At 44.5% G+C, this 27,884-nt stretch overlaps 1 protein-coding gene across 3 annotated transcripts; it reads left to right on the top strand.

The window, feature by feature from the left end:
• Positions 1 to 1,211: 1,211 nt before the first annotated feature.
• Positions 1,212 to 27,884, top strand: PANK2 (pantothenate kinase 2). Of its 3 annotated transcripts, none has more exons than XR_012158776.2 (7): positions 1,212 to 1,970; positions 13,892 to 14,244; positions 15,296 to 15,549; positions 16,902 to 17,078; positions 18,825 to 18,948; positions 20,587 to 20,745; positions 23,618 to 23,707. XR_012158776.2 is itself a non-coding variant. In XM_073342928.2 (7 exons), the coding sequence occupies exons 1-7, from the start codon at positions 1,754 to 1,756 to the stop codon at positions 24,311 to 24,313; spliced, it is 1,302 nt and encodes a 433-aa protein (XP_073199029.1). In that variant the 5' UTR covers positions 1,675 to 1,753; the 3' UTR covers positions 24,314 to 27,884. The 3 variants fall into 3 exon arrangements, 2 of the variants coding, with proteins under 2 accessions (XP_073199029.1, XP_073199030.1); XM_073342928.2 differs by lacking the exon at positions 20,587 to 20,745 and adding an exon at positions 24,263 to 27,884 and having other exon boundaries at positions 1,675 to 1,970; positions 23,618 to 23,743; XM_073342929.1 differs by lacking the exons at positions 1,212 to 1,970; positions 20,587 to 20,745 and adding an exon at positions 24,263 to 27,884 and having other exon boundaries at positions 14,012 to 14,101; positions 23,618 to 23,743.

Below are 27,884 nucleotides of genomic sequence, written 5' to 3'. Positions count from 1 at the left end.
AGAGGAGGGGCAGGAGGTTTCCGTGAGGAGTGGGGGGGGCACGGATCTGGGGGTGCGGGGGCTTGCTGTGGGCAGCGGTGGGGCATGGTGTTGGCGGTGCAGTGGGGAGTTGCTGTGGGGAGGCAGTACTGGGGGTGCAGTGGGGGGCGGGGGACATGGTGCGGTGGGGGCGGGGGACTGCCGTGGGGGGCGGGGGGCATGGTGCTGGGGGGCAGGTAGGGAGGAGGGGGCAGGTTTCCATGGGGAGCATGGTGCTGTGGGGCCGGAGGGGGGCTGCCGTTAGGGGCACGGTGCTGTGGGGGCGGGGGGGTTGCCGTGGGGGGCGGGGGGCACGGTGCTGGGGGGGCAGGTAGGGAGGAGGGGGCAGGTTTCCGTGGGGAGCACGGTGCTGTGGGGTGGGAGGGGGGCTGCCGTTAGGGGCACGGTGCTGTGGGGGCGGGGGGGTTGCCGTGGGGGGCATGGTGCTGGGGGGGCAGGTAGGGAGGAGGGGGCAGGAGGTTTCCGTGGGGAGCACGGTGCTGTGGGTCCGGAGGGGGGCTGCCGTTAGGGGCACGGTGCAAGGGGGGCGGGGGGGGCACGGTGCTGTGGGGCCGGAGGGGGGCTGCCGTTAGGGGCAGGGTGCTGTGGGGGCGGGGGGGGGTTGCCGTGTGGGGCCGGAGGGGGGCTGCCGTTAGGGGCAGGGTGCTGTGGGGGCGGGGGGGTTGCCGTGGGGGGCGGGGGGCACGGTGCTGTGGGGGCGGGGGGGTTGCCGTGGGGGGCGGGGGGCACGGTGCTGGGGGGGCAGGTAGGGAGGAGGGGGCAGGAGGTTTCCGTGGGGAGCACGGTGCTGTGGGGCCGGAGGGGGGCTGCCGTTAGGGGCAGGGTGCTAGGGGGGCGGGGGGGGGTTTCCGTGGGGAGCACGGTGCTGTGGGGCCGGAGGGGGGCTGCCGTTAGGGGCAGGGTGCTAGGGGGGCGGGGGGGGGTTTCCGTGGGGAGCACGGTGCTGTGGGGCCGGAGGGGGGCTGCCGTTAGGGGCAGGGTGCTGTGGGGGCGGGGGGGTTGCCGTGGGGAGCGGGGGGGCACGGTGCTGGGGGGGCGGTAGGGAGGAGCGGGTAGGATGTTTCCGTGGGGAGGGGGGCTCATGACGGTATAGGGGGCGGGGGGTTGGCTTTGTACCGAGCAGGCCACTTTAGGCCACCGCTATTTGCATATGTTAATATGATGCAAACGAATCGCACGCTAGTCTGCGCCGCAGCGCCCTCTGGGGGAATTTGCTCTTCACGGGTTGAGCCACGGAGCCGAACGCGGCTTTCTCGTTGGCCGTGTTGTTATAGCTACTATGGTTGTCAATCATTCCTCTACTCCCGCCCGCTTGGTCACCCTTAAGATTCCATAGGATGGAATCCCTGTCACTCTTCCTCCTAAATCTTAGGACTCTGAAACCGTCTCCCGATAAATTCGTGTGAAACGCCCTATATGAACTCTCGTCACATTATTCGTTGAGATCACCTGTCAATATCTGTGACAGGAGGACATAATTGGACGAGGGTAATCAATGGGCCGTTTTCCCACCTCGTTGGCCATGTCCCATTTCTATTGGTCAGTTCTCTTGTCGCTCTGGCCCCTGAAGCTGGCGATTGGCACAATCTGTAGGACTGTCCCACCTCCCCCCCAGGAAGGGGCACGCTCGGGGCCACTTAGCGCCGGCGCAGTGCCGCTGTTGGCTGCGGCGGTGGCGGCTGCCGCTGAGGCGAGCGGCCGGGCCGCGCTGCGGATGGAGCCGCTGCAGAATGGCGGTGGCAGCGCCGAGGCGGCGTCGACGACGAGCGGCCCGGAGGAGAAGCGGCGGCGGGAGCCCGTCCTTTCGCGGCGGCGGCGCAGCAACAGCGGGGCCGGGGCCGACGCTGACAGCGGGGCCGGGGCCCACCCCCGCGAGCGGGGCGGTTCCGTGACCCGCCAGCGCCTCGACTCCCTCCGCAAGAGCCGCCCGCGTAAGTGATGCGGGGTGGGGGGCAGCTGGGGCGGAGGTGATGCTGGGGCGGGGCAGGGGGCGGGGCTGGGGAGAGGTGGGGGCGGGGTAGATGAGGCTGGGCGGGCAGGGGCAGAGCTGGAGAAGAATGGGGCAGGTGGAAGTAGAGCTGGGTGGGGGGAGGTTGAAGTAAGGGGGGGGGGGAGGAGAAGTAGATGGGTAGAAGTAGGAGGGGTTAGGAAGGGAGTGGCGAAAGGTGGAGCTAGAACCTGGATGGGGAATGAACGAGGCGCACAGGGAGCCGTACACGTCAGGGCTTGAGCCATGGTGATGGGGGAGAGCTGCTCAGGGCTGAAGGGGGAACTAGGTAGGGTGGGTAAGGCGCAAATGAGATCAGAAAAAACATGTTTTAGAAATGTTGTGTTAGAAATGGCATGTAGAATGAGGAAGCTGGAAAAAGGAACACTGCCTTCATCTTAGCAGGGCATGGAGCAGCTGCTGTTGAGGTGGCTCTAACATATGAAATTTATTTTTCATAATAGAAAGCATCCACTGGTCTGGATGTTATTTATGCTGATTTCTAGGGAGTACTACTCAGTGCCAGTTTCACACAATGTGAGCATCCTAGGCTTCCCCTCCTCCTTCCTCACTTCAAGTTCAAATTGTGCAGAACTGCTGCAGCAACGCAGTTGTGTCAGGAAATGACTTCCAAAGCTGAAACTGCATAGTTGAGTAGAAGACATTAGAAAGAATTCCAAAGTATAAGACGAAAGAAATTATCCCTTTATTAGGAACCTGTTGATACTTTCTATATTTTATATATAGGAAAGTAATAGCCATAACAAAGGGTATCCATCATTATAATTACAGGTAAGGAAACTAATTTTTTCTTCATGATATATGAGCATGCACTTGTGTGGATATCTTTAATGGGCAATAGCAAGCAGCAAATACCAAATTCCAAAGTGGGAAAGAAAGTAAATACAAAACATTTATCTCAAAATGCCCCAGGAGAAATTAAAATGGAAAATTTTTTGTTCATTTTTGTAATTTGAGACTTTATTTGCTTGCTTAGTTTGAGGGATCCTGAAGGAGTCAAAGGTTGCATTGGCTGAGGAGAGACAGTCTTATAGTGTTTGAAGGAATTGCAGATCTTAAGGGGGCATACTGAATAGTATAAAGCTCTATTATTCCCAGCTATGGCTTTAGAGAGTCCTTTGCAGATTTTGCCTTGAGGGGGGGATCTTATTGGATGCTTTGCATGCTTAGTGTATAACTTGATCCATTGTCAGGTTCCAGAGTAACAGCCGTGTTAGTCTGTATCCGCAAAAAGAAAAGAAGGACTTGTGGCACCAACAAATTTATTGAGCATAAGCTTTAATGAGCGAAGTGAGCTGTAGCTCATGAAAGCTTATGCTCAAATAAATTTGTTAGTCTCTAAGGTGCCACAAGTCCTCCTTTTCTTGATCCATTGAGAAGATTGAGTATTGAAGACCTTCAATCATTTAAGATCCCCATAAAGGAACAAATATAACTTTCTTCACTCTTTGATCTAGTGTTCATAGACATTAAAGCCCATTTCACATTCAAAGTAGATTTAGACTTAGAGCAAAAATAAGGGCACCTTTTTATGTTTAGAAAGTTAGTACCTGGACTAAGGATCATCTTTTTAAAAGAAGCATTGAAATGGGGTTCTTTAATTCACCAAGTTTACTCTCCTAATTTATGTAAAAAACCAAATATGGTGAAGCTTCCATTAGGGAATTGAAAAGGCTTTGGAGAGCTACAAAACAAGGTTGAAATGTCAGTTTCATCATATGCCTCACAGGAGAATCCCAGTGAAACAGAAGATGTGAGATGGCTGGGTCTAGAAATGTTGGGTTAATATTCCTGAGGGTTGAGGATTGAATCTTGGGTATCTTTATAAACCTTGGGATCTGCAGCCTGAGAGACCAGCGTGGTGTACTTACAATTACAGGTAGTCTGTCTAGACTTATTTTCCAGATCATTGATGATTTAAGAAATAAGGGAAAGACATTCACGAGTAGATCCTTTCACAAGTAGAATGTGTGTCCATCATCTGTGTTCAGTGATCGCATTGGCAAGAGTATAGTACTGGTACCCTCTTGTTTTATGTTACAAGTAAGTCTAAATGAGAGAACCACTTAATGGGCAGATGATCAAAGACTGTCCTAGTTTAGCTCCCACTTATCTGGCGCTGGTATTTGGCAAATAATCCTTTTGACCTTGAAGTTTGTCTTGGCCTCCATATACATTACACTAGTAGATGAGCCTGCTTCTTCAAGTAAGAAAGGATTCCAGTGGCTTTGTCGTTAAAGTTGATGATCTTTGTTCCTTTCTGTATGTTGCTTTGTGGAATAAAAAGATGTTCCTGGAAATTTATGTGAAACAGGGTTCCTATGAGATCTCTGGCTGCTCTTGAACTAATATCAAAATCTAAAATTAGTGCCAATTCAAAAAGTATTTAGTGGGGGGGGCCTTACTCTCTGTATTTGCATGTGCACAATGCCAATGTACATGTGAAAATTGATCCAGAGATAACTTATTTATTTTCCTCGTACTTGCACACTTACAGGACTATGGCACAGTTAAAAGAACCTTTTCTCCACACAGTTCAGTAAGTACATTTTTGGTAGTAGGTAATGTAGTAAATAGCCCAGATGAAGAAAGAGGGTATCAATATCATATCTATTTTGATAAGACTGTAGGAGAAGATATGCCAAATGACCTGGACATGAATAGACAACGTTTTCCCTCAAGTGTAGGATATAAAACCGATGATGACTAGATCCAAATGATTCATGGAATCTATGCAGTAATGAGTGTTGTTTCTGTTAACAGAAATAGATTGAACAAGGATAGAATCCACTTGTCTTTGTAGACACTACGAACAACTGCACAAAAATACTTTGCATATGCTCTGAGAGCAGCACTGGGATTATTAGTCCTGTGTACAGATATTTTCCTTTCATATAAATGTACTGACATAGAAAATAGAAGAGGAAACATCAATAGTTCCCCAGTAGGGAATAGGGTGCATGGTGTGTGTCTAGCTGGAGAGCATTGTGGAATGAAGTATTTGGAGGAAAAAAGAATTTTGGGTCACAAAAAGTTTCGAATTTGAGCATTTTTAAAAACTTTTTTAAATTAAAATTTCTAAAGAAAGTTGTTCCAAATTTTAAAAATCTAAACATTTCATTTTGAAAATGGTGAAATTAAATGTTTTGATTTTTGCTCTTGTTTTTATTTATTTAGTTTTTTATTAAACAATTCAGTGAAATTGGTGTAGATTCTTGAAATGTTTCAGAATCTACATTCTTTGCCAGAAAAAAGTTTTGGTAGAAAAATTTCACCCAACTCTTGTCCTAGGTGTTCTGGTCTCGTTGTCTGATTTCTGTGAAAGGGCTTCTGTATCTTTCAGCCTTTCAAATACTGTATATTTGATCAAATCCAGCCAAAGATCTAAACTACACATAACATTTAGAACAGAAAGTAATGTAAATAACTGGAGGTAAAAATAAAATATTTTGGTAGTTATTTTGTTGTCTTAAATTTAAGTCCTGATTTAATTACCTTTTATGATTTGAAATTTTATATAAAATGTTAATTACTGATGAAGCTCCATTTTAGAGAGGTGAAGAAGTGTAGATTTAGTACAACTTTTTATTAAACATGTGTTTAATAAAAAATTGTCTCAGTTGTATAATTTCCATAATGGTACAAGGTGGTTAAGATTTAATACGGAATATTTTAGAGTAAGTAGAGAGATGCTGTTCTACATTTAGCTGTCATCTGTAAGTTTCCAATGCTCTGTAGGCTAAACTTCTTCTTAGCTCTTACTATAATTGTTTCATACCTTAAAGATCAGTCTAAAAGTACAGTTTGAGCTTCATAACTCTTTGAGATCTGTGATTATATCACCATTTTTCACAGGGTGGATTTGATTTAAATCAATTTTGATTTAAATCATGATCAGTAGTCACTAGTCAGGAAGACTCGATTTAATCATGGATTACTACAGAAAAGTGCATTCTTGTTGGTGGTTATAACCTAAATACATATTCTTCACAATTTAGAGGTGGACGTAGTGGGTTTGTGGGGGGGGTGGGGGTGAGAAAACCTGGATTTGTGCTGGAAATGGCCCAGCTTGATTATCATACACATTGTAAGGAGAGTGATCACTTTCGATAAGCTATTACCAGCAGGAGACTGGGGTGGGGGAGGTATTTTTTTCATGCTTTGTGTGTATAAAAAGATCTTCTACACTTTCCACGGTATGCATCCGATGAAGTGAGCTGTAGCTCACGAAAGCTTATGATCAAATAAATTGGTTAGTCTCTAAGGTGCCACAAGTAATCCTTTTCTTTTTGCAAATACAGACTAACACGGCTGCTACTCTGAAACATTTCTTGAATGGTTCACCTTTAGCTCTGAAGTTTATTGTAGTTGGCATTATGGAGGGATGATTGCTGGATGTCCATGTCCTAGCCAACTCCTCTTCTTCAGCAGTTAAGGTTTGACCCTGGTACCAAGTATTAAGAATATTTGCAAGAAAATAAGCTGGAGATAGTGCTTCATAGAATATCAGGGTTGGAAGGGACCCCAGAAGGTCATCTAGTCCAACCCCCATTGTCCCATTCGTTTTTTTTAATGCTTGTAATTTAACTCTGTCATTGCATATTTCTCTTTTTAAGATCTCAGTTCCTTCCAAATTTCAACAGCATCAGCAGTAAAACAGCTGTTTCCCTGCATTTTGTTCAAGGCTACAGAAATAGGCTTCAGGGTACTCAGCCTGTGTTCAACATTTCTCTTAAGCCCAATGTTGAACTTTGGCTGTGACAGTACCATCTATTCTTTCACGATTTAGTTCACAAACTGTCATCAGATTAGGCTAGTTCTTGATATAGTGTTCAAAACAGTCCACTACTGAGTTCCATTGCCGGTCTTGTGGGAGAGTTAGCTTGGTTCCTCCCACTTTTTTTCAGAGCAGCTGCTGCCAAGTGGTTGTTACGGCAGTATTTTGAAATTTCAACAACATTAGCCTTTATTTTTTGGAACAATGAAGTCTTTGGCTAGGAGGTGCATCAAATGAGCACTGAAACTGTATGTTGTTAGCTTGGGACTCACTTCTAAATTTCTTCTTATCTTGGATACATTTGTAGCATTGTCTGTGACCAAGCTGCATACTAGACATCAGAATTTTTTTTCACGGTGTGTTATAGCTTTTACTGCTACTTCTTGTAAGTATTCTTCTGTGTGTGCATTTCCTGATGTATCAATTGTTACTGTAAGGAAGACATTCCCTTCTTCTGTTGTCACACAAGCACATACAACAAGATCATTGTGGACATTGCTCTGCCCATCAAGACTCAAGTTAACAATTTCACCCTCTAGACCTTTTGCACACTGCTCAATTTCTCTTTCATACACTTTTATGCAGCAATTTGCCTGTCACACCTGCTGTTGGGTGGACTGTATCCTGGTCTTAATGACTGAACCATGTTAATGAAGTGTGGGTTCTCAATCATACGGAAAGGAGAGCTTGTTGCATAAACAAATCAGGCAATTTTGTCATCAGTTACCTCTTTTTGTAATCTGCTGGTTCTTATCACAAACTTATCTATGGTTGTTTCTGGATGATGGAGATTTTTTTTCTTTTTTGCGCTTCAGGTGATATCCTGTGGGTATGTGAAATACATGATGTGACTGAAACACTATCATTGGCAGATAACTCTGAAACTATAGGTTTCAGAGTAGCAGCCGTGTAAGTCTGTATCCGCAAAATGAAAAGGAGGACTTATGGCACCTTTGTCTCTAAGGTGCCACAAGTCCTCTTTTTCTTTTTGCTTAAACTGTAGAAAATGATGGTGCTCTTGAAGGTGGCTAGTCTTCCGAATCCTGTATGTTGAGGATGTATTCTCCTAAACAAAATAAGTCAATACAGTTATTTAATTATTATTCCCATACTGCTCATTCAGTATTACTCATTGCATTCACTGACAGTATTACCTTAAAGGTGAAATTGTAAAAGGAAAATCTGCATCTTTCAACTAGTTATTTTTTATCACAACTGCATCTAAAATGATAGTAGCATAGAGTAACAACTATATTTTTTGCTCAAACATGACAATGCAATAATAGTCCAGAAGGAAGACAGGCAGTCCTTAAGAAAGAAGTATGGAATAAAAAAGTTTACCAACCTGAAGATCCTGCATGTTCAGACATGTTACTTTCATCATCTTCAACCCAGCTGTCTCATGATGTTGTTTCATTCGGGCAGCCAGGCCTTGCATTTCTTTGTCGCAGTGTTTGCATTTTGCACGCATGCCTGTCTTACCCCCAGGTAGAGGAACTTCATTAAAATATTCCCAAACTGGCTCTCTTTTCTGGCCTGCTGCCATTATAGGTTTGCCCTTCTAGTGAGAGAATGGTATGGTAGATCTCAAACCAATGAAAGCTACACTCAGAAAGACCTCAAGACTTCTGGAATGTGGCGCTCAAACAGTTTCACTTTTGTTTCTACTGCCTGTCCCTCCCTTCTCATGTTTATCTCCAGACTTCTTCTCCTTATCCAGATCTATTCGCCCCCAACAATCTTCTATTCATTGAACTTTTTTTGAAACTTTGTACTTTTAGAGAGAGGTAAGGGATTGACTCTGTGTACACAAATTTTGGAGAGGGACAGTAGGGTTGAGGTCTGTTATTTCTCACCTCTGTATATTTTATTTTTATTTATTTAGAAACATTTTTGCTGTTAACAAGCATGTTATCTCTGGAGACACAAATTCACAGTTTGAGAACTGTGAAACTAAGCATCTCTGATGGTATCTTCTAGACTGAGCACTGAGTCCCATTAGGTAGATGGAAAGATTAATCTAAATAATCTTTACAGAAGCCCTTTGAACCCCATAAAATTGGGTCCCTAATCCATGAACTATTGAAACTCATTTACAAAACTTTTCTTAAACCTTACATAAATGTATAGCCTCATACTATAGAATTAGAATTTATAATCCCTGTTCCATGATGAGATATCTTTGAGCTATAATGTATCTTAATTAAAACTATCTTTAGATAAGTTTTTTTCCTCCAAAAGCATTTTATCAAAAAATCTGATTTAAATAAAAAAATCTGATTGTTTTGATTTTTTAAAAAAATCATTGATTTTTATCCACCTGATTTTTCATCAGACACTTCTGTAGTTTTTATAAACAAGAAAACAGAAAATTTATGCACTCTACCAGGTTCAGATTCCATAATGTCCAGAACTGCTATATGCTTTTCAGAACAAATAAAAGCATTACATGTTCCTTGCCCCAAAGAGCTCGCACTTTAATTTTTGATTTGACTTGCGGCTGAAGAGGAAAGGAGTAGGGCAAGAGTTACTATGAGAATAACACATGGTTACTTAAGGCTTGTCCACGCATGGAGTTATTCTGTAACAGTTAGATGTTTAGGGCAGGAGGGTTGCAGAAAGCAGGATTGTGTCTGTATGATGCATGTACCACCATGTGGCTAGTCTGAGTGATGGAGCGGGGTGTTAATTGCCTCCCTCACTTCACGGGAATCTGCCTCAGATCTCCACAAAACATTCATGGAGATACTGGGCAATCCGCTGCCGCAGGTTCTTTGGCAGAGCTGCTTTGTTTCTTGCCCCATTAAGGGTAACTTTTCCTCGTTACTCTGCTGTCACAGGGGAATGGGGGGACCATTGCTGCACACAGGTGAGCCGCATAAGAGCCAGGGTGGAAGTTGCAGTCTTGGAGAAGAACCTCCCTTGATTCCCTGCTCACCCTCAGCAGTGAGATATCTTCCATAATTAACACAGCCTGGGGAAAATGTGGGGACAGTAATGATTATAAGGCCCATTCCCTACAGTGCTGACTCTCCCCAAGAGCTATGTGCCCAGTGTACAGTATGGTCCTGGAATACTAATTTCCCCTGCGATTACTCACCATTTTGAGGGTCTTGTGGCTCACGTGTGCTGGCCTGGGGTCAGCCAGTTAGTGATAGGTACGTGAATAGTGGCTGTGTTTTAAATAACTGAATCAGTGGTCTCTGTGTTGCAAACAATACTGCTTCTGTAAAATGTTGGCGGAATTAGAAAGCGGCCACCAAGAACTAAAGAGGACTTTCTGCATGATGTCATGATGCACTCCGCAGCCGAAAAACAAGAATTGAAGGAGTGGCAGGACAGCAAGAAGAGGGACTGAAAGGAGAACATGGCGCGCCAGAATGAAGCCACGGAGCAGCTCTTAAACATTATGGAGCGCCAAGTGGACACGCTCCAGGTGCTACTAGCACTGCAAACTGAGCAGCTCTGCACCCACCTGCCCTCCCCTGCAGCTGCTGTCGCAAAACTTTTTCCTATGTGCCCCCCAGACCCAACCAACACACAGTTATCAACCTCCTGGCTCCAATCTGTACCCGCGTCATTCCACTCCTCCCCCGTCATAGTCCAACATTGGGGACTCCAGTACCCACTGCACTCAACACCCGGCCCTCTGCAGTTTAATCCTGCTGCAGTGCAGTACCTGCTGCACTGTGCTCCAAAGGAGAAGGTTGGATAGGATACCTAAACATACACCAATCTTTAACTGTCCCAGGACCCCACCTCCTCCTGGGACCCTCCCGTTCCCCATCCTCCTCAATGCTGATGTATTTTTTTTTGTTTCTCTCTCTCCTCCGGTTGTTGTTTTTTAATAAAAGAATTGTTTTGGTTTGAAAGCAATCTTTATTTCATTAATTGAAAGCAAACAGAGCCTCGCAAAGCAACAGGCAATTTTCTTAAATCTTCATAGTGCATCGTCTGTACCAATCACAATCATCTCCTAGAATTACAAGCACTGCCCTCCCGAGCATAGCAACACATATTAGTGGCTTTCAGCTTCAAATTGCTGCCTCAAAGCATTCCTGATGCTTGTGGTCCTGCGCTGCGTCTGTCTAATAGCCCTGGTCTCTGGCTGTTGAAATTCAGCCTCCAGGTGTTGAGCCTCAGTGGTCCAGCCCTGAGTGAAGCTTTCACCCTTCCCTTCACAAATATTATGGAGCGTACAGCATGCGGCTATAAGCATAGGAATATTGTCAGCAGCCAGGTCCAGCCTCCAATATAGGCAGTGCCAGTAGGCCTTTAAATGGTCAAATGCACAGTCAACAGTCATTCTGCACTTGCTCAGCCTGTTGAACTGCTCCTTGCTGCTGTCAAAGTACCCCGTCTATGGCTTCATAAGCCACAGCATTAAGGGGTAAGCAGGGTCTCCCAGGATCACAATGGGCATTTCGACTTCCCCTACGGTGATCTTCTGGTCTGGGAAGAGTGTCCCCGCTTGCAACTTCCTGAACAGGCCAGTGTTCCAAAAGATGCATGCGTCATGCACCTTTCCGGACAAGTCTGCGTTAATGTCTGTGAAATGCTCACGGTTATCCACAAGCGCCTGGAGAACCGCTAGAAACACCCCTTCCAATTAATGTGCTAGGTGGTCTGGTGCCAGAATTGGAATATGCCTGCCATCTATCGCCCCCCTGCAGTTAGGGAAGCCCATTTGTACAAAGCCATCGACAATGTCATGCACTTGCCCAGAGTCACGGTCTTTCAGAGCAGCATGCGATTAATGGCCCTGCACACTTCTATCAACATGCGTCCAACAGTCAACTTTCGCACTCCGCACTGGTTAGTGACTGATGGGTAGCAGTCTGGAGTAGCCAGCTTCCATAGTGCAATCACCGCGCGCTTCTCCAGTGGCAGGGCAGCTCTCCTTCTCATGTCCTTGTGCCGCAGGGCTGGGGCGAGCTCCTCACAGTCTTATGAATGTGGCGTTCCTCATCCGAAAGTTCTACAGCCAGTGCTCATCATCCCAGACATGCATGACAATGTGATCCCGCCACTCAGTGCTTGTTTCCCGAACCCAAAAGTGGCTTTCCACTATAATCGGCACCTCTCTGAATGCCACAACCAATCTCGTGTCGTAGCTACTATGCCTGGTGAGATCAATGTCGCACTCCTCTTGCCTTTGTAGTTTAAGGAATACCTCCACTGCCACTCGTGACACGTTAGTGAGAGCGAGCAGCATATTGGTCACCAGTGCGGGATCCATTCCTGCAAACCAAAGAGGCAGAGCATGCAGTACACAAACCATTGAAAGATGGTGCCAAATGCAGACAGAAGCACAGAGATTGCTGGGATGCAAAGTAATGCATCACGGGACATTGGGACAGGACCCAGGATGCCGCGTGACCCCCTCTGCTTTCCCACAACTCTTAGCAGGGGAAGAGGAATAGATTCTCTGTGGGATAGCTGCCCAGAGTGCACCGCTCCGAATACCGCTGCAAATGCCGCGAGTGCGAACACGCTATTGCGCAGGCAGCTGACAGTGTGAACACACAAAAGCGGTTTCCCTTCAGTACTCTCTGAGTGGCGCTGTAAGTGCCGGCGATGTAACTCGGCCAGTGTAGACATACCCTCGGTGTCACCGCTAAATACAAGGTAGAACAGCTTGTTTAACATAAGTAGTTAACACATTTCAAGAGACCATTCAAGGTGAAGTGGCCAGTTAACACCTCTTCAGTCATAGGGGGAAAGGAGAAAAGAAAAAAAAAAAAAAAAAAAAAAAGCTGAGAGCCAGTCTGTTGTTGATTGTTGTAATAAGCCATAAATCCAAGTGTTTCTATTCAGTCCACGATTTTTAGTATCTAACAGTTATGAATTTAAGCTCCCAGGCTCATCTCTTGCAGGTTTCCTTTTAGGATGAGAACTGAGAAGTCAGATATAGAGTGCTTTGTGAAAAGTGTTCACTCACAGGTGATACGGTGTTTTTGGCCTGGTCTACACTAGAAAATTAAGTCAGTGTAACTACATCACTCGGATATGAAAAATCCACACTCCTGGGGGGCGTAGTTAAGCCAACCTAACCTCCAGTGTAGACAGCACTAGGTTGAATGAAGAATTCTTCCATGCACTAGCTACCGCTGCTCAGGGAGGTAGACTGCTGACAGTCCTACTCTGATGGGAGAACCCCTCCCATCAGCATAGGTGGTGTCTACACTGACACTCTACAGCAATGCTGCTGTAGCATTTCAGGTGTAGACAGGCCCTTTGTGTAGTGATTGTCTTGTTTCACCCACATAATTATTAGGGCATTTAATGCACTGAATGAGGCACACCACGTTTTGTGATAGGCATGTGTAGGATCCATGGATCTTGAAAGGTATGGTGGGGGTGTGTGGATCATTGTGGCAGTGGAGATATGTCTACTAATTTTACACCTGTTTTTCTGGTGCTGCTTTGAGGTGGTGTGTCCTGGCCTGTGGGGAGCTTGCTTCTGATGATGAGGTTGGGGGGTTGTTTGAAGGCCAGAAGAAGGAGTTCAGGAAAGATTTCTTTCAGGATATGGTCCCCATCAGATATTTTGGCACAGGGTTAGACTAGACGATTCTTGTGGTCTCTTCTGACTCTATGGTTCTATGATTCTAAGTATGGATCGTAATTGTTTAATGATACTCTGTATAGGTTCCAATATTATGTGATCGGTGATGACTACGGGTATGCGGATGGAGGGGGTTTTGTCTCCAAGCGGGTTGTCTTGGGGTATTTGAGTGGCCTGTTCCATGATACAATCTACTTCTCTGGTAGAGTGTGCTTGTTTGGTGAAGGCATTTTTAAGTGTGTTAAGGTGTGTACCCTGGACTTTCTCCTCAGAGCATATCTGAGTTCCTGACTATAGATAAGATTTCTTGGTGAGTTTGGGATGGTTACTGGGACTGTGAAGGTAGGTCTAGCGATTCATAGGCATTTTGTGGAATTTTTTGGAAACTGCATGGCATGAAATTGTTTATTAACAAATTGGTTCTCTGTACAATTTAACATCTTTGTTCTGCAGAAATTAAGACATAGTATGTGTTGTTTTGTTTTTTTTTTCATCTTAGTCTTTCCTTGGTTTGGCTTGGATGTTGGCGGGACCTTGGTCAAGCTTGTTTATTTTGAACCAAAAGACATCACTGCTGAGGAGGAGGAGGAGGAAGTGGAAAATCTTAAAAGTATCCGAAAATACCTGACCTCAAATGTAGCCTATGGATCTACAGGCATTCGGGATGTGCACCTGGAACTAAAGGACCTTACCCTGTGTGGACGTAAAGGCAATCTGCACTTTATACGCTTTCCTACTCATGACATGCCTGCTTTTATTCAAATGGGCAGCGAAAAACACTTCTCAAGTCTCCACACTACCTTATGTGCCACGGGAGGTGGAGCTTACAAATTTGAGCAGGACTTTCGCACAGTATGCATTTTTGGTTTCTATACACTTAGGATACGGTAGTGAAGTCTCATGTAACTTGAAAGATTGTAAGATAAAGGCTGAAAGTAATTTCAGTCTCTGACTTAGCCTCTGAAAAGTCTAGTGTCCTAAATTGAGCTCAAGTTTAATATGAGCTAGAAATAAGCCCATCTCTGTAAACACAGATACTTACTATTTTAAGATTGTGCAGCTTTGCTGTGACTCCAGAATTATTCATTTTAATTTCCATGAAATATGCCTTTACAAGACTTGAATAGTCATTAGAATTAAGTCAGCTCTGCTACCTACCTTAACTTTATTTTTTCCATTGCTGTCTATTCATGAACTTAATATTTGTTTCGTACTTGCCTGGTTGATTAAGGTTCATTTATAACTTATATTGCTGTGATTTGGTTAAGATTCTGTTGAATTAAGTGGTAAATTAACTGCAAGTGACTTGCTGGTCTAGATTCATCATAAGAAGGTGTGTTTCATTATAAGCGGAATATATGTGTAGATAATATATTTATAGCTTGATTGTATGTTAACTTTTTCAAGCCCAGGTTCTACAATATATTTATCACACAGCCGAACTGTATGGGGGTTTGGTGCAATGAAAAGATTATCATGCTGCTCTCTCCTGGCTTTAGTGAGGAAGTCAGCATTTTCTCTTTTACCCTTGACCCCTTAACTTTTCCAGATGTTGTGTGGCACTCTGGGCCTGATCCAAAACCCCATTGAAGTTAGGGGGAATCTTTCCATTGGCATTTGCTCAGGACTTCTATTACTTCCTACCCAATGGGGTGAGGATGTGCATAAACCTCGTTACAAATTGTCAAGCACTAAACTTAAATAGCACAGGGAGCATTCCACTCCGCACAATACAGATATATGTGGGAGAGCAGGAACTCTCTTGTGATCTGTACTCCACTCCTTCTGCCACAATTCAGAGCAAGGAGGGGTACTGAATGCACTGGTGAGTGCATTTTTCTAGCCCTGAGTATAAAAACATTAGATCTCTTCAGCTCTTTCATAATTTTATTTCCTTTAACAGATGGGTGACCTTCAACTTCGCAAACTAGATGAACTTGACTGCCTTATTAAAGGTGTTTTGTACATTGACTCAGTTGGATTCAATGGACATTCAGAGTGCTACTACTTTGAAAACCCAACTGATTCTCAAAAATGTCAGAAGCTCCCATTCAACTTGGAGAATCCATATCCTCTCCTCTTGGTGAACATTGGCTCAGGGGTCAGCATCTTGGCTGTGTATTCCAAAGACAATTATAAGCGGGTAACTGGGACCAGGTAAGATCTATAAATAATGTGATTACCTTTAAGAGCAGTGGTTCTCATTTGTAGTGGTGACTCCTTTCACATAGCAAGCCTTGGAGTGCGACCCCCCCCCCCCCTTAAATATATAAAAAATTGTTTTTAATTTATAACACTAATATAAATGCTGGAGGCAAAGCGGGGCTTGGGGTGGAAGCTAACAGCTCCTGACCGCCCCCCCATGTAATAACCTTGTGACCCCCTGAGAGATCCCGACCCCCAGTGTGAGAACCCCTGTTTAAGAGCATAGTCTTGGAGCTTGGAATTTACTCGTGGTAAAAGATAGATCACATCTTCATGGACAAGTTGCTTTAAAAATGACTCTTATCTGACAGAACTTTGTTTCACCATAATATAGTACCTCCTCATTCCCACCCCCAGTAAGCAAAGGTCTTTTTTGTGGTCTGGATGGCATTTCACAATCTTCTACTTACCACAGTCCGCCTCTTCAGAAAGGCCAGTTCTTGACCTGGTCACCTGTCTGCTACTGCAAGAAACTAATTTTTTTTTTTCATCAGAGGAGTGTAAATCATATTTTGGAAACAACCCAGGTATGCTCAAATAGATGAATTTTTAATGTGATCACTTTAATTCCAGTATTCAGGGTTTGGATTCTAACTTCTTTTAAAAGATGTTCTGCCCTTTATGAATGATGGGATGGTGTTCACAGTTCTAGTCAGGTCTGAAAGAATAATATAGCCACCTATTGTACAGCAGAGCCAAAGAGATCTGTGCATGTGAACTTTCGTGGACTTAAGGAATATTGTTGTTTACAAAAAAAGTACAGACAAGGATTGCACAGTGCACCTCAGGAAGGACAGTTTTGTTATACATCTTTGCCAGCATGTGTATGCAATTATTCAGCAGAACGTACTTTTTCCAGGCTTTGAACAATTAGACCCAATTTCTGCAGTGAATTCCATATGGGCATACCTGCAGATTCATGGAGCTCATTGCAGGTTGACATCTTACATTGTACACAGCTGTTTGTTCAACACTGTGTCATGAATATTGTAAGCGGAGAAAACCCACTTCTCGTTTAAGCAGTAACTCTGGGGAAGGATGCTAAGCTGTGGGTTTATCTGTGGGCTGTGAAGTTACCCGAAGGAGGCAGATTTAAATGTGGTAAGAAAGGAGACATAAATCTAATTACTCTTTCTAGATTTCCAATGAGAAGGAAATGAAAAAATGCTTGGGCAGCACAGCTAATTTTTGGTATTCAGAGGAGTTTAGCTACATAACTTAATTAAAAAACAAAAACAAGCCCTTTTTTCTCCCTCTCCTCAAAGTGAGAGGTAGAAAATATCGATTCTGTTTTGTTTTATTAGTCTTGGAGGAGGAACATTTTTTGGTCTCTGCTGTCTTCTTACTGGCTGCTCCACCTTTGAAGAGGCTCTTGAAATGGCATCCCTTGGAGACAGCACGAAAGTGGATAAACTGGTGCGGGACATCTATGGAGGGGATTATGAGAGATTTGGACTGCCAGGCTGGGCTGTAGCATCCAGGTAAGGATATACCTTGGGTTTTTGAGGATGCATATAATGTGCCTGAATGAAAAACTGGGGCAGCAAGGGTATATTTTTAGCACCTCTAGTTTTTTTTTGTAGAACTGGCACTGTGGAGAGTAAACTCACCATTCATGCACCCCCATGGCTGGGCATAGCATAGTAGGCTCTCCTCTCTAGCACACCCTACTGACAACCTCTCCAGCCCTGCATTGGTGTGCTACCTCTTGTAACTCATGTAACTTTTGGTTACCCTGGAAGGAGTGGCACTAAAAGTCCAACAAACAATAGTCCCATGACCTCAAGTTCTGACTCAGTAGTCCTTCCACTCCCTGGTCTCTGGGGTCTTTGCACTACTTTTTCTGGTGGTCAGAAGGGGAATCCAGGCCTTTCCTCTTCTCTGGGTTCCATTCTAGGGACGCTGCATTAAGCAGGCAAGGTCTGTCTACTCAAGCCCCATTCTTCCACCCTGGGCTACTTCTTACCTTGGACATCTACAGGCCTCCCCACAAGTCAGTTCCTGGGCTCCCTGTTCACCTATGTTCCTCTCGGGATCCCTGAGGTCTTGGACTTCACCCTTCCTTCAGGGCTGTGGCCCCTGGAATTGTCCAACAAATCCCAAACCAAAAGGACAAACGTAAACCATTTCTGCCCTTCCCAGACTTGAACTTTAGTCCTTCCCAGTCTGCCCCAATACTGTGCTCCTCAAATGAACACCAACACCCAAGGACTTCCTCCTGGAGTCTTGTCTGTTTTGAAATCCACCATAGGAGCTAACTCTCAAAAACCAGTCGGAGAACACTTCAGTCTCCCTGGTCACTTGATTACAGACCTAAAAGTCACAATATTACAACAAAAAAACTTCAAAAACAGACTCCAATGAGAAACTGCTGAATTGGAATTAATTTGCAAACTGGACACCATTAAATTAGTCTTGAATAAAGACTGGGAGTGGATGGGTCATTACACAAAGTAAAAAACTATTTCCCCCTCTACTGTTACACACACCTTCTTGTCAACTGTTGGAAATGGGCCATCCTGATTATCACTACAAAAGGTTTTTTTCTCCTGCTGTTAATAGCACACCTTAATTGATGTCTCTCGTTATAGTGTGTATGGCAACACCCATTTTTTCATGTTCTGTGTGTGTGTGTGTGTGTGTGTGTGTGTAATCTTCCTGCTGTATTTTCCACTGCATGCATCCAGTGAAGTGGGTTTTAGCCCACGAAAGCTTATGCTCAAATTTGTTTGTCTCTAAGGTGCCACAAGTACTCCTCGTTCTTTTTGCTGATACAGACTAACATGGCTACCTCTCTGAAACCTCTCCTTCTGTGGTTTTTCCTGATTCTCTTGCTTCACTTCAGTTGGACCAGTCTCCCATTCTGGGTCTCTTTCTAACTGATCTTTCTCTGTCCTTTTAAGGAAACCTGACTCGTTTCCAGTGGACCTCCTAATTCACCTAGTTAATCTTGAATTGAGCTCTCAGGCTCTTGTTAACCCTCTCAGTACCAGTGTGGGGTTTATACCCCATCACAATAACATAAGTCTATTTTAGACCAACATTAATTGTGATTCATTGTTACTGGGTTTACGTAATAGAGGCTGTAACTACATGATTTGAATTTTACATAATTCCATTAAAAATGGTATTGTGCATTCATTTTGGAATTGCGACATTGCTACATGCGTTCTGATACTGCATAGTTTTCTGTAAATGGACACTTAACTCTATAATTTTCTGCACAGCTTTGGGAATATGATGAGCAAGGAGAAGAGAGAGTCTGTCAGTAAAGAGGACCTGGCAAGAGCAACTTTAATAACCATCACCAATAACATTGGCTCCATAGCACGGATGTGTGCACTTAATGAGGTATTGAGAAATATGGAAAACAGCATATAACCTCTTTTTTTTTTTTTTTTTTTTCTGAGACACACATGTAAATCAATTACTCACGTGTGCCACCAGTCTGCAGTAGCTTGTTTTCAATTCTGTAGAAGCACCTTCATGCATACCTGTCCAGATGCTCTAGTTTAAATTGTAACCCTAGATTTCCCTTCCCCATATGGTCTAGGGGCCCATATGGTCTAGTCAAATAATAGCTCTACAATTCAAAGCCTTGTAAAAAATAATAATAATAATAATAACATGATGAGTTGTCATTTATTGGTCCAGTCAATTTCCCTTATTATTCAGGAGGTAAATTGCTTTTCTGGGAGAGTTGAGGGAACTGTGGAATAGCAATGTGTTTTAGTCTCCTGGAACTGCAGGTAGAAAGTGATAAGCATTATCCTGTTTCTTCTCAGGCACAAAATTATCATATCTTGTCCCTGCTAGGAATCCAAACTAAGTGCATCAGTGAAAAGAGAACTATACCTGCTGAAAGAGGACCTTCTGTATGTCATTTGTTCTAGTTACTCTTGCATTTTTAAGCTAATACAACGCTCATGGGCCTTAGTGGGGTTGTCTCTCTGAGCTCTGTGCTTTCAGCTTCTTTACAGTGCTGCCTTGTTGCATTCATGTCAAGCAGCATTGTACAGGGCTATGAAAGAACTGAGACCTGTTCTTCACTTTATTTTAGGGCTGTTTGAACAGGATTGAGTCCAGCAGTTTGAAGCATACTTATAACTTTCATAGTTCTTATCAGCATACAGTTACTATTCTGCACTAGTGCAAGGGCAATAAATGTACAAGGCACTATCTAAAATGGCAGCCAAAAACAGCCCTGCCCATGGTATGTTCATTTCCCTCCCTCTCGTCCCCCCTCACCCACTCCCCCCTTCCTCCATGAATATAGAATCTAATGCAGACAAGGCACTGAACAATTCAGGTACAGGAAGATGTGGTGAATTCATTGGAGTGGAGAACACCATGGGAAGGTGTCACATTCTGGGGTACAATCCACACCAGTGGATTCAAGTGGTTCAAGGTAAAATCCTTACCACATGTTCCTAGCAACAGGGCTAACCAGTTTCTCAGGTCATAACCTTTCCCAAAGTCCAAAGGCTGGTTCTTTTGTCTCTTAGGTGAAAGAGAGCAAGGGAGAGAGAGAAATCATGGGGTGATTTTGCCCCTCCCTCTTATAATCCAGTTACCCTTGAGAAGTGCATTTTCCTGAGAGTTACCCCTAGATAAAGTTCTTCCCACTGTGAGGATAGAGAGTGTTGTGATGAAAAAGGTTCTATGTTGTTGGTTAAAATGCAGCTAGATCTGTTCCTGCCCGCTCCATTGCCAAAGAATGGCCACTTGACTTGTGATTGCCAATCAGCTTTGAAGACACCTGGCTAGAGGCGTCAGCTTATCCTTTGTCTTTGAGAAACAGGTTTACCCCCTTCCCAGAGTTGTCTGGTAAACACATTTCAGTCATAATTTCAGTTTTATGTTCATAACTTTATATGTAATATGTCTACACACACATCACCATGATATTATTGACCAGTGAGTTACTAGTTTTCAAATGATACCTGACAAAGCATATTTTGTATAAAGATTATTTACAATGATATGTAGGGTGTGACTACAGGAGTGCATTCCGTCACAGAAGAATACATGGAAGAACAGGTTTGAAGGACCAGAGATGGTGCTCAGTCATGATGCTTCAGTCACTTTGGAACCTTACATTTCTTTATTGATTGAAGGATCAAGAAGCTGCAGAACTCCCTGCGCCAAGTAGGGAAAACATCTTTTTTTCAAGAGTATAGTTATTAAAACGTGGATGGAGATTGTTTAAACCCAGAATGTCATTCTGCAGAATCAGTGATGATGTATCCATTTCACTGCATAAGGTCACTTAAACATTTGGATTGTTCTGATTATTGGTTTCTTGATCTTCAAGCTGGTAGTGGGCGTGCAGGAAGCATACTTGCACTTTTAGTTTGCAGGACCAAAGGGAGTGTGGGAAGAGGAGTACCCTTCATTGTTCAACAGCATCCCTCTAGCCCAGTGGTTCTCAAAATTTAGCAAACAGGACCCCCATTTTGATTTAAATTTTTTTGGGGACCCCCAAGCCTCCCGGCTCAGCCCTTGCCCTGCTCCTTCCCTGGGGCCCTGCCCCGCCCCACCCTTTCTCCGAGTCCCAGCTCCATGCTCACTCCATCCCCCCTCCCTCCGTCGCTCCCTCTCCCCCACCCTCACTCACTTTCACCAGGGTGGGGTGCAGGAGGGGGTGCGGGCTCTGGGAGGGAGTTTGGGTGAGGGCTCTGGGCTGGGGTTGGAGTATAGGAGGGGCTGAGGCGTGCGGCACTTACCTCGGGTCGCTCCCAAAAGCGACCAGCACATCCCTCTCGCTGCGGCTCCTAGGCAGGAGGCCAGGGGGTCTCCGCGTGCTGCCCCTGTCCGCAGGCACTGCCCCGGCAGCTCCTATTGGCCTCAGTTCCTGGCCAGTGGGAGCTGCAGAGTCAGCACTCAGGGTGGGGACAGTGCATGGAGACCCCTCTGGCCCCCGCCCCAGAGGCTGCAGGGACGTGCCCGCCGCATCGGGGAGTCAGGATAGGTAAGCCTGTTCCCCAGCGTGCTGGAGGCGCACCTGGGAGGGAGGGGGAGCAGTTTCTCAGCGCGACCCGTGGACCCCAGTTTCAGAAATGCTGCTCTAGCCAGCTGAAGGACTGGCATTGTTATTCCACAAGGGGTTCAGACTCATTAGCCAGAAAACATATGGCTGCAACTCAGGGTCTAGAGCAGAGGTGGGCAAACTACAGCCCGCGGACCACATCCGGCCCGCAGGACCCTCCAGCCCGGCTCCTGGCCCCAGAGGCTCGCCCCCGGCTGTTCCCCCTCCCCGGCTGTTCCCCCTCCCCCGCAGCCTCAGCTCACTGCGCTGCCGGTGCAATGCTCTGGGCGGCGGGCTGCGAGCTCCTGGGGCAGCGCAGCTGCAGAGCCCGGCCTGGCCCGGTGCTCGGTGCTGCGCACTGGGTGGCTGGCTCCAGCCGGGTGGCGCAGCTGTAGTGCCACCAGCCACTGGCGCTCCAGGCAGCGCAGAAGGGGGCAGGGGGGAGGGGTTGAATAGAGGGCAGGGGAGTTCGGGGTGGTGGTCAGGGGGTGGGGGCGTGGATAGGAGTCAGGGCAGTCAGAGGGCAGGGGGTTGAATGGGGGCAGGGGTCCCGGGAGGGGGCAGTCAGGAAGGAGGTGGGGGATTGGATGGGGTGGGGGGCAGTCAGGGGCAGGGGATCCAGGGGCAGTCAGTGAACAGGAAGAAGGGATGGTTGGATGGGGCAGGGGTCCCGGGGCGCCAGTCAGGAAGGAGGTGGGGGGTTGGATGAGGCGGGGGGGCAGTCGGTGAACAGGGAGAAGGGATGGTTGGATGGGGCAGGGGTCCCGGAGGGGGCAGTCAGGAAGGAGGTGGGGGGTTGGATGAGGTGGGGGGTTGGATGGGGTGGGGGGCAGTCAGGGGCAGGGGATCCAGGGGCAGTCAGTGAACAGGAAGAAGGGATGGTTGGATGGGGCAGGGGTCCCGGGGGGGCAGTCAGGAATGAGAGGAGAGGTTGGTTGGGGTGGTGGGGGGCAGTCAAGGGGTGGGGGTTTCAGGGGCAGTCAGGGGACAGTAAGGGGGGGGTGGATGAGGCAGGGGTCCTGGGGGGGCTGACAGGGAACGGGGGGGTTGGATGGGGCAGGAGTCCCGGGGGGGGGGGGCTGTCAGAGGGCAAGAAGCTGGGGGGGGGATGGAGGAGGGCCGGGCCACGCCTGGCTGTTTGGGGAGGCACAGCCTCCCCTACCCGGCCCTCTGTACAATTTCCGAAACCTGATGCGGCCCTCAGGTCAGAAAGTTTGCCCGCCCCTGGTCTAGAGAGTGGATATAAAGGGGTGTGAAAGGGACTCCGGAAAAGAACCTACCCTGAAATAAGCTGGATGCTGTGCTTTTAACATAAACTTTATCAACCCCTTTTATATTTGGATGTATTTTTGAGATCCTATTTGATGCTTTTAAGCAATCACTGTTCATCCTCTCCCCTTCAGTGCATTCTCTGTCTCCTCTCTTCCAGTATCTTGAACACCTGAACTTGCCTCTTGATTTCATCCCACTCTAGTTCCTCTTGTTCCACTACACTGCTGCAAAACCCCAGTCTGCTTGGTACTTCATTCTTTCCCAGTTGCAATTCTGTTCTGTTGGATTTGATTGGAGTTTTCCTAATGAGGATCTAAATACAGAAAGCTGCAAATACACCATGAGTCTCTTCTCAGCCCCAGACACCCCTTCCCTCACTCAAGGCAACCATCCTCCATCTAACTGTCCTTTCTTGCATATCTGCTTTCTCCCTTGGTGTGAACAAAGGAATCACTATTAAGAGCATGGATATTTGGAGTGCTGTGAAGTTCAGTATCCAGACTTTACTCAGTTTAACAAATACTGGCAACTTTAACTTGGCTTTTAGCTGACTTTTACTGCTCTGTTCGAAGCCATATTTGAAAAGCTTCATGTATCCTCATAATTAAATGTGAGAAGTGTAATATATGGATTCTCCTTCAGTGTGATAGCCTTTTTGTTGTTGTGAAGATGAAATTGAATTCAGCTTAAAGATTCTCCTATCTTTTTTTATGTTTGCAGAACATTAATCGGGTGGTTTTTGTTGGCAATTTCTTGCGGATCAATACAATCTCAATGAGGCTTCTAGCATATGCTTTGGATTATTGGTCCAAGGGGCAGTTGAAAGCGCTTTTCTTGGAACATGAGGTGAAGTTACTGTTTAAATCCATTGTGCCTTGTCAAAACTGAAGACCTTTTTATTTAAAATTATCTGATTATAGCATACCAATGTTGAGTTTCTTGGCATTGGCAACATATGTTTTGCAGCCAGTTCTATGCTTTTGTTACTATAGCCACAGTTATTACAGAACTTCCAGTTCTAGGACTCTATCCATGTAACATTTATTGTTTCAGAAGTTAAAAATGCAAACTTTGTCTACTTTATTGCTAACTTTGTAATAGCTTGCCAACATCTACTTTTGAAAACTTTTCACCTGCATATCTAACAATGTAATTTAAAAAAAAAAATTGTTTCCTTGTATAAACAGTATAACTAGGAGTTGTAATAAGTTTACATACAGTAGTTAGGAATAGTTTTCTTCTGTTTTCTTTTATAACCAGTATTTTAAAACGGTATAAATATTTTTAATATTCCTTTCCCAGTATTTGTGTCAAACATATTTAAACCTTGAATCTAATAGCAACTCTTTGCCTTTTGCTTTATAGGGTTATTTTGGAGCAGTTGGTGCTTTTCTGGAGCTTTTGAATTCAACCTGAGTCATTACAGATCCTGTACATTGGACATAAGGTGCAGGAGATTCTACCCTATTGGAACTCCCACATTTGTTTAGATTTTTTTAAAGCATCTGCTAAGTGACTATTACAGTAATTGTACATGACCTAATCATTGAGGAAAAGAAAAGGACAAATGAATTTTTTGTAAACAGTTAAAGTTAATCCTGAATCTTAATGTAGATTAGTTAATAATAAGAAATATTATTTCTGCAGTTTTTATTATCTGCTACACGTGTTGAGATAGTGTGGGAAGGTGCGAGATGGAGATAGTTTAATGTGAGACTTAGGCTATCCTGGTCTCAAAAGACTTCTTTTGTAAAATGCCAAGTGTCTACATTGTTAACTATTTTATATTTCACTTGCAATGTTTATATGTATGGGATTGAAGGACTTGAAGTATTTGTGATAGTATTGAATAGTGTATTGTTTATATATGAAAATTATCAAAACAGAACCCAGAAATATAAAAACTGACCTTTTTCTGAAAGTCCTTGTTTTTTGCCCTCTTCTGAACATTATAGTGGCCTGTAAAAACATCATCCTACAATCAGTAATGGCTTATTTTCTGGCAAGACAGTCACTGTTTTTTAGTCCTTATTTCTTGTTTCTCTATCTTTTTTGGGTCTTGCTTTCTGTAAAAGTGTGTAGCAACTTCCTGCCATCTGCACCCTGGTGACTCCTTATAAGCCGACCAGAAACTCCTCTGGATGTGAGGGTCAAACCCTTACAATGTAGTTTTAGCAACGTGCAGCAGATATCTCACTTGAAATCCACTAAGAGTAAATTTAAGAATATTTATAACTAGTGTGTTACTTTTTTTTTTTTTAAAAGAATTGTATGTAACTTTACCAAAAATTATAATAATGCTATTCCTGATATATTCAGGCTGTTCTGTATAACTTAATATTCTGTAGATGTTTGTTGTCAGCTAGTTAATAACATAATCCAGACTCAGGAGGAAAATCCAATCTTCTTTCCACATCAGCATTACTCTCTCTCTCTTTCTCTCTTTGTTTCCCTGGTGTGCGCATTCCTGCAGAATCCAAACACTTCATTGCCATGGTTTCAGATTCTTGAAGACATTGACCTTTCAAGATGTTAAACTAGAAGATACTGTGTGAGAGAACATTCCTTCCATGCACAATAGGTTAAACAACATTGGCAGTAGGCTACCCTTAAAAGAGCTATATTTGAAACAAGCACGTGGCTTATAAACCAGCCTTTTGTCTGGAATAATTGTCAGGTTCCAGGGTCCCTCACATCCTTGGAGCTATAGTCTTGGGCTACTAATCTGAACAGAATGTCCACTGGGAGGGTGTAAATGCTCTCCCTCCTCTATGGATGACACTAGGTATTTCAGTATAATTTCACTGCAGGGGGTTGGAAGCAGTTCCTTCCTTAAAAGCTACTGCATCTTACCCTGATGTTAACCAGTGTTGCTGCTGTGGAGAGTTTTCTGGAAAATGGTAATATGGCTTTTCTGCTGAATAGCTCCACTATATGTAGAAACCTGGTTCACAGCAGGAAAAATTGAATAAAATTTCTGGCGAATACAGGGATAGATTCTCAGCTAGTGTAAATTGTCATAGCTCCACTTGATATCGGTTTACACCAGTTGGGGAATCTGCTCCAGAACCTTTTAAATAACTTATTCTTTTTAGGATTTAGTAAATTAATGCATCTGCCTCATTATGTTTGGGTTCATATTTGCAGTGGATCTCAAATGAAAGCTCTTTGGTCTTATATAGGCCCTGGTGGATATTTTTTGATCACGGCATACAAAATCCACACGAGTCTGATAGTTTGACATGATTAGCAATCCTGAGCTGAAATAGTTCAGAATTAAGGTGCAGTAGCAGAGCTGTGGGATGGGTGGGAGTTGTCTTAGGGCTTCATCCTGCCATCTGCAGACATCACCTGCACGGTACTGTGTGCCCCTTTAACTCCCAATGCAATCTATGAGCTGAGTGCTCACAGGAGGTGCTCTTCACCTTGCAGGATTGGTCCCACCGTGTCTGTACTTGAGAAATAACTGGGAATTGAGAGTGCGTGGGTTTTTCATGAGATCAGGCCATTTGTTTTATTTACGAAAGGCAGTGTTGTTAGCTACATTGCAGTATGAAGCACTAAATTCCATCGGGTTTGTTGTAAAATAATGTATTTTTAGAACTTCTATTCAAGAAATTCCAGCCTCAGCAATCTAGTCATAGACAAAAATGATGTTCGAACATCGGATGAGAGAATCCAGAACCTTTAAACCTCTTCAGCTGTATTGGTACATATGAAGAACTGTACCATTCAAGAGATTCAGCTGCTAGTTCTCCACTGTGGACCAGAGTCCTTGTCACCTCTTCTGCAAAGAAGGAAATCTTCCCAGATATGTGGAAAAATAAGTAACTACTTAGAAAAATTGCATTAGCTCTTTAAGTGTAATATTGCTAACTTAGATCATGCAGTGATCTGCGTTCAAAATTTGAATTAAGCTACTTTTGAAGGTGCACATTTGAGGAGACAATATTTCATGCCTAGGATCTTGGATTTGTGCTTTATCGTGATATCCCACTAAAAATAATATAATACCGGATCGTTTTAGAAATAAATCAGACTTCCTAACATACCTAGTTCCAGATATAGCAGAACTTAGATTGTAAGCTCCTTGGGGCAAGGGCTTTTTCTATGCCATGTTCTGTATAATGCACAGCAAATTTTTGATGCTCAGTGAATTTAGACAACTTCTGCAGCTTGCTTGGTCACACAACCTCAACTGGAATTTCAGTCCTTGCTTCAGCTTTGGTCTAGAATCCAGTTGAAATTCTTATTGTCTTTATCTGTTAGGTTGAGGTCTACCCCTGTTCAGACCCTTTGTACCACTGAACCCCTTATTTTGCGGTATAAGATGCAGTGAGCTCGTGTGGACCCTCTGTGCATTGCTTAATGTGAGATTTAAATGGTGCAAAGGGCTTCATTTGGAATCCCTGTGCAGAGGTGAATTAATACGCTTAGTGTTTTAGTAGCAGGAACAAAGGACCTACACTGGACCTCTCAGAGATTAACATACATACATGTCGGTTACAGGAAAGCGCCTTATCTTTCTATAGCAATTACTTGGAGCATGGTCATGAGTTAAAGGATGATGAAAGGGGCTATCTGACAGTGCTTTCATATGGTCTTGTATACAAATGCAACCTATGGAGGGAAGAGAAATGTACATAAATTCTGCAGTAAGCTATCTGGCCTAAAACCAGGTTATGTTCCATGTTGCAGCTGTGCACATGCCAAACCTTGGAACTGAAACTGGAGTAAAAAAGCAAGCCATCTAGTGTCTTGGAATTTCCCCTTTCTTGGCTGCTTTTCCCCCATTCACTCCACATACATGTATATGTAAGATGTCTTTTTTTCTTTGTGGGTTGTGTTTTTCTTTTTTTTAAATAGAGGCTGAAGTTGTGGGTTGTGATGTCTTTGCTTAAACATGGAACTCGCCTATGTATTTTTTTTTTGTACAACTGTTTGTTTTTAATATTTTATCCAAAGAAAAAATTTAGTTATTTTTATA

The sequence above is a fragment of the Lepidochelys kempii genome, chromosome 4 (assembly GCF_965140285.1).
Source record: "Lepidochelys kempii isolate rLepKem1 chromosome 4, rLepKem1.hap1, whole genome shotgun sequence".
NCBI classification, from domain to species: Eukaryota; Metazoa; Chordata; order Testudines; family Cheloniidae; genus Lepidochelys; species Lepidochelys kempii.
The sequence above is the reverse complement of the archived record's forward strand: the minus strand, read 5'-3'. Positions and strand labels throughout refer to the sequence as shown.